At 26.4% G+C, this 7,632-nt stretch overlaps 2 protein-coding genes across 2 annotated transcripts in view; both read right to left on the reverse strand.

The window, feature by feature from the left end:
* Positions 1–82: 82 nt before the first annotated feature.
* Positions 83–6,412, reverse strand: DICPUDRAFT_32869 (uncharacterized protein; the record flags this gene model as incomplete). The annotated part of the gene is made up of 3 exons (XM_003287670.1): positions 83–3,889; positions 3,965–6,243; positions 6,358–6,412. 3 exons carry the CDS (start codon positions 6,410–6,412, stop codon positions 83–85), a joined length of 6,141 nt encoding a protein of 2,046 aa, XP_003287718.1.
* Positions 6,413–7,101: 689 nt separating this feature from the next.
* The window catches only part of DICPUDRAFT_78560 (uncharacterized protein), a gene marked incomplete at both ends in the record, with an annotated part of 1,412 nt that continues 881 nt past the window's right edge, over positions 7,102–7,632 (reverse strand). Inside the window, one exon of the mRNA XM_003287671.1 lies at positions 7,102–7,123. Within this exon, the coding sequence (XP_003287719.1) occupies positions 7,102–7,123 (22 nt within the window). The remainder of the gene's footprint in view (positions 7,124–7,632) is intronic.

Consider the following 7,632-nt stretch of genomic DNA (forward strand, 5'->3'; position numbering starts at 1 on the left):
GGAAAAAACAATTCACTTTTTTACTATCTACAAATTATTTATTATTTATATTATTTATATTGATATTATTATTTATATGCTGTTATTTATAAATTGTTTTACCCAATGATGTTAATTTTTGAACAGTGAAGGAACTAATATCTTTGCAACCATAGATGTTTATAATTCTTACTTGTGGGCAATTATCTAGAACTGCTTCTAATGAACAATCAGTAATTTTTGGACATTTTGATATATCTAAATTTTCGAGAGAGGTGCAATTTTTGATGAAACGAATTAATGCAGTATCTTCCATATTGCTACACCAACTGAGATTAACGGTTTTAAGTTTTGAGAGTGGTGTGTTATCAACGATACTATCATTTGTAAGACTGAGGTAACCACGTAAACGAAGAGTATGTAGACGAGTCCATGCCTTAATAGCGGTACGAATAGCACGTGGAGTAATTAAATTACTGCAATATGAAAGATCGAGATTTGAAACAAATGGACATCCAGTGGCAAGTTTTAATAGTGCAGTATCAGAAATAGATCTACAATAACCAAACTTAATTACCTCGAGATATTGGCAACCATAGCCTTCGGATATTTCACCAAGTTGAGAAACACCAACGTCAGTAATAACACATTCTTCCATACAAAGTATTCTTAGTTGACGAAGACATTGAGCAACTTTCAAAAGACTTTGATCTGTAATTTTTTCGCACTGTGATAAGTCCAAATGAAGAAGAGATGGGCAGTTATTAGCAACATCAATAATAGAGGCATCGGTTACTTGGGTACAGCTATAAAGGATAAGACGATTTAAATTTGAACCAGCTCTTTTAGCAATTTCGAAAACACCACGATCGGTGATTTGTTGGCATTTGGTAAGATCAATATTTTTTAATTGTTTACAACGTTGAGCAATTGTAATTAATGATTCATCAGAGATATCGGTGCACCAAGCTAAACTAATGGTTTCGAGATTTGAAGCTTGATTGGTGATGGTAAGAATGGATTGATCATTAATAGCAATACAACGATTTAAATTTAATGAGGTTAGTGATGACCAATATTGAGTCTTGATTGTTTCCATGGGTTGTTGTTCTTGTTGATCAAAAATTGAGGAGGTAATGTTTTTTGATGATGTTAAATTCAAAGTAGAAAGTTTGCTGCAGTTTTTACCTAATAATTGTACACCTGTGTCGGTAATACCTTCACAAAGGATCAATTCGATTGTTGTGAGGCCAAGACAGTTTTCAGAGATTTTCTTTAAACTTGCATCGGTAATGCTTTTACCAGATATTTTAATACTATTTAAACCACGGCTAGTTGAACAAATTTGAGAGATACTGTGGTCAGTTATGTAGCCGCATTCGAGCAAATCGATATTTACAAGACTGCTAATATTGAATGATTGGAATGCAGCATCAGTTAGATTAACGCATCTTCTAAGATCTATTGTGTGAAGCTTTTTGCAATTTTGGGTGAGTTCATGTACTGCTGAATCTGTAATCTTCATGCAACCTGATAAGTCAACAACATAAAGATTTGGGCAACCACGAGCTAAGGAAACAATACCTGGATTGGTAAGCTGATAACAGTTTTTAAGGACTATAACTTCTAAATTACGACAACCAGTACTAATTGATGACAATGATTCGGATGAAAAGTTTATACAATTGGCTAAAGATAGTTTCTTTAAATGACTGCATGTGGAACCAACGATTTTGAGTGAGTTGGATGTAATTGATTTTGAACCCTCAAGATCCAAACTTTGCATAAATGGGCTAAGAAGACGAGCTAATAAAATATCATCCAATTGGGTAGTAATTATACCACCACCTTTAATACGTTCTTGTGTAATAAGTAAGGTGATAATCTTTTGGAGAATATCTTCTGGCATTGTTGTACCTTTGACATTACTTAAATTATGAATATTTTGCACAATCTTGCTAATGCATAATTGTATTAATGATGCTGGGGTTTGAGGTGGTAATAACTGTTTTGGAATAAAATAATTACATGAGTTATTTTGGTTATCATTGTTTGAGGAAACATTTGTTGTTGAGGTTGTTAAATTATTTACATTATTATTATTTATATTATTATTATCATCATTAGATGAAGCTGGTGAAATTATCATCATATCATCAGAGTTATTTGTTGAAGTGGTTGTAGTAGTTGTTGTTGTGGTGGTTGTTGTGGTTGTAGTAGTTATATTATTATTATTATTATTAAAGGGTGATTGTTGTGGTTGTGGTGTTATTTCACAATTATTTAATGAGTTATTTAATGAGTTATTTAATGAGCTATTGGTACTAATATTCATATTATTATTGTTATTGTTATTATTATTTACAGATGATTCAGATTTAATTTTCTTATTTGGTGTCTCTACTTCCATTTCATCGGGACTAGCCAATCTATTATTTGGTTTAGCAATACTAATATAGTTTTCTATTACAGAACCACCAACATCAACGGAGGGTTTCATTTGTTGTTGTCTCTTTAAACGGAATGGTGAGTTTAAGAGATATTGAATAGTATATTCAATATGTTTTTCGACAGAGTCTAAATAGGATAAACCTTGACGTAATATTTCAACTAATTTTTGTTGAATTTTGGTGGCAACAGCATATGGAACTACATTAAAGCATTTTTCTATGACTGAATAATAATTTACAAGTGGTTGTGGGAATGAGAGGTTTGAGATTTCTGTACAAAATGTTTCTAAGCAAATATTATAGATGAGAATATTCATATTTTGGTTGAATAATGTTTGAATACCATTAATCTTGGAACGGATATTACGGTCAGTGGCAGCTTGACAGTATTGGAGCAACTTTAATAATTGATTTTTTTCTTCGTTTGGTAGGGTTATTCTATTTAATAAGAGTTTATTGGTTTCAAATAAAATGTTTTTTGAGAACCCAATAATTTCTTCTTCGAGAACTGGTAAACGTTCAACGATATTTTCATTCCAAAAAGTTGGGGTCCAATTTAAAATGGATCTGCATAAAAGGATGACTGGGTTATTACTATTTGGATTGTCTAGTTTTGCGTTGCTATTATTACCAAAAGTAGAGTGAACTAAATTTACAAGATCGTTAATACTGATGAGGGAATCTTGTGATAAACCTTGGAACTGTGACCATTCTAATTTAGCATTTTGCTCACATTCTGATGACTTATTAAGGAAAAGTGATTCTGTTGCTTCTGAACTAACATAGGCTAACAATTTTCTCTTCCAACCGGCGAATCTAGTTCTAAATGATGTTGTTATTCTATCGATACCACTTGGAGGATTATTCATATTCATAACTCCACGATAATAATTGGTTCTCCAACTATTACTGTTGATTGATGAACTTGATGAATAGTTTGAGCCGACTTTAAGTGTCTCTTTAAATGAATTTGACAATTGTTGGTCATCAATATTGGATAATGAAGAGTTGGAAGATGATTTTGAGATTGATGTTGTAGTTGTGGTGGTTGTTTTTGAGGCGGGTATAATTTGTGATGGTGAAATTTTCATTTTATTTGGTTGTGGTATATTATCACTATTATTTTCATCTATTTTATTTGAAACTGCATTTATTGGTAATGATAAATTGGTTTGTGGTAATTGCTTATGTTGTTGCTCTTCTTGTTGTTGATATTTTTGTTGTTGTTGTTGTTCACTTATTAAACTATTTAAAATATGTGGTTTCTTTTCAATTCCTTGTTTAAATTTATCAAATAAACGATGCTGTGTGCTCCATGATGAAGTTGTTGATTGATGCATAGCTCTAACTAATGATGGGATATTTGTAATCTCTTTTAAATGTTTAATTGTTAAATAACCCATAGCTTTATATTCACTTGGTACTGATTTATTTAAGTGAATTGATGAAAACAATAGTGGCTAAATAAAAAAAATTAAAAAAATTAATATATTTTTATAAAATTAAATATGGACACTGTAAATTTAAATACTTACTTTAATTTTTAAAATTTTAAAAGAATCTAAAATTTTATGAATATTTGTAATATTTCTGGCATCTTTAAATAATTTTCTTAATTGGTTGATTAAAAATGAATGTAAATCCAAATTACCTAAAGATTTATTGTTTTGAGTTGATTCACCCAATTCAATAATTTGAACTGAACCATCATTATTTGAGAATCTTTGGGTGAATTTTGAGGCCAATAAGAGATCAGCTAAATCGGCACTAAGACCTCTGTAATCGATAGCCAAAAGTATTTGATCAGCATCATCTAGAATACGAGTGATGGTGAATTTTGAAACATTTCCTCTCTTGGTATCATCAGAAATCATTGTAATTTCACGTTTATTGAAAAGAACACTTGATGGCAATTTGATATGGAGTGCATTTATAATCGAACCATAAATCTTTAATACTTCTTTAATTTTTTCACGAATGAAAATACGGTCTACATTATGATCTCTTCCCAAACCTTTGAATTGAATTCGTTTACCAAGTAATTCCTTGAAATTTTCATTTAATGGAATATCCCAGTAAGAGGTAATATCATCATCAACAAGTTTAACTTTACCATTTTCAACGAAAGCACCTTCAACTATACTTGAGTAGACCCATTGAATTGATTGTAAACGCTTTGGATGAATTGGAATGGTTTTATCACTATAATATTGGTGTAACTCCCAGAGAACAATACGTACTTCATTTTCTTGTAAAAAGTCGACAACTAATTCGCAAATGGCACCATAGGTAAATTTGAATTGTTGATTTGGACCCAAACGACCTTGTGGCAATATAAAGATATGGTTATCGTTAACATTTGGTTGTTTTGTGAATAAATATTGACTTGTTATGTAAACTCTTTCGAATTCATTTTCCCTTTCTTTGTTCCAATTCATAGATTGATAAAAATTCTCATCGAGTATATTCTTTTGATCGATTTCATTTCTACTTAAACCCATTAATTTGTTTTTTAATTTATCTAATAAATATGTGTTATTTTGTGATGGTTGCTCTTGTTGTTGTGGTTGTTGTTGGTGTGAAGGTAGTGAAAAACTTTGTTGTTGTGGGTATTGAAAATTAAATGTATGGTTTGGTTGTTGTGTTTGTTGTTGATATTGTTGTTGATGGTATTCTGGTGATCTATGATTACCAACTATGGGTCTAATCGAGTTTAATGATGGTATAAATGTGGAGTGTAAAAGTGTATTGATTAAAAATGATTTACCAATGTTTGTTGGACCAATAATGACAATTGAATGCTTATTTTTTACCCAAACCCAACTTGATAATTGTGATGTAGAGAATGTTGATGACATCATTGAATGTGTGGATCCACCATTTGAAGCTAAAAAATTGTTTCTTAATATTGATGGAGTCATTGATTTCGATGAGGATGTTGTATTTGATGCAATCTTTATTTTATCAAATTTATATGAATTATACAAACTAAATGGTGAAATTGGTGTAATTAAAACTGATTGTTGATTTTGTGGTATTTTATTTGGTGATGGTGGTCTATTCATTGTAAAATTATTATTATTATTATTATTGTTATTGTTATTGTTATTGTTATTTATAGTTGGTGAAGTATTTATAGTATTTTTTATATTATTTATATTATTTTTTTCATGATTTATTAAATTATCAATTTTCATTACATCATCAATACTATTGTTATTATTTATTATTATATTATTATTATTATTATTAATAATATTACTATTACTGTTATTGTTACTATTATATACATTGGAAGTTGCAGTGGTTGCGGTAGTGGTAGTATTATTAAAATTTAAATTTATATTATTACTGTTACTATTATTATTAAAAAAACTAGATAAATCTAAATTTCTACTATTGTTTTTACTACTATTAGTGCTACCATTATCATTATTAAAATATTTATTAAAATTTATTGAGTTACTTGCACTACTATTTGAAGATAATGAATCTGAATATGTAGAGTATTTATTGGATGCTGTCGATGATTTACTGTATATTGTCGATTTATGTGATGATGGTAAATCTAACTGTAGATCGGTTCTAACAATTAACATCCCATTTGAATGCTCTCTACTATAGTTATTATCATTATTTTCTATATTATTATTTATATTATTATTATTATTATTATTATTAAATGCTATATTATCTTTATCATCATTTGTATCACCATTAAACAATCTACCACTATATTCTTTTTCTTGTTCTTGTTTAACCAGTTTATCAATTTCTACCAAATGTTCATTATAATCATCCTCTTGCTGTTTAGCTATATTTTGAAAAAAATTATAATTAATATTTTTTTTGTTTTGTTTTGTTTTTTTTTTTGTTTTGTTTTGTTTTGTTTTGCATTGTTTTTTTTTTTTTTTTTTTTTTTACTTACGTTTATCTTGTAAAAACTTTCTTTTACCAGATGATTGATTATAACCTTGTGACATTATATAAGATTTCTTTCGATTTTATTCAAAATATAGAATTATATATAATTTATATATAATAAATATATTACACAATTTAAAAAAAAAAAAAAAAATCAAAAATAAAATACTTGAAAAAAAATTTTATTTTTTATAATTATTATTATTTTTTTTAATTATTATTTTTAATTATTAAATTTTGTTGGATACATTGAAAGAATTTTCTTTTTATAATTTTTATTATTATTATTATTATACTGTTAATTATTGAGGTTAATTGTGATTGTTTGTAATATACTAAATTATAGTATTAATAAAATACTATTTTATATAGTGTTATGATTTTACGATTTCAATAATAGTAGTAAAAATAATAATAATAAAATAATTTAATTTAAAAAATTATTAAATTTAAAAAAAAAAACACAAAAAAAAAATTAAAAAAGAAAAAAAAATTTTAAAAAAGAAAAGAAAATATTCATTCAACTTTTCTTTTTTCCAAAGTTTTAAAATTTTTTTTTATTTTTCTTTTTTAATTTCTTTTATTTGATATTTTTATATTTTAAATTTACAATTATTTATTGATTGATGATTATAATTATTATTGTTGTTATTATTATTATTATTGATTATATTTATTATTATTTTTTTTGATTTTTTATTATTTTTTTTATTTAATTTTTTTTTTATTTTTTTTAAGATTTCTGTATTTAAATATTATAAAGATGGTTGCTAAAAAAAAAAAATTAAAAAAATTAAAAAAAATAAAAAAAAAAAATAAAAAAAATAAAAAATCAAAAAATTTTCACAGAGAAAATTATGACACCCACGAAAAAAAAAGTTGTTGTAAAATTCTCTAACCGAACATTCCCGCTACAGTTTTTGAAAATTGATTATATGTTTTCAATCAAAAAAAAAAATAAAAAAATAAATATATAATTTATTAATAATAATAACAATAAAATTCCAAACCGAACATTCCCACAGGTTTTAAATCCTGATATATTTTTCAAAAATTACTATTACCGAAATTTATTTCATTTATCTCATAAATTTCAATTCGGTTTTGGTTTGATTAATGAAATAAGTTAATATATATGTATTTATTAAAATTTGTTTTGTTGGATTAAAAATAACTCTTTTTCGAAAATCGATCAATTAAAAAAAAAAAAAAAAAAAAAAAAAAAAAAAAAAAAATTTTCGTTGAATTTTTGATTTATTTTATTTATTTTAAAAAAACT

This window comes from Dictyostelium purpureum (assembly GCF_000190715.1).
Source record: "Dictyostelium purpureum unplaced genomic scaffold DICPUscaffold_108, whole genome shotgun sequence".
Taxonomy (NCBI): Eukaryota; Evosea; class Eumycetozoa; order Dictyosteliales; family Dictyosteliaceae; genus Dictyostelium; species Dictyostelium purpureum.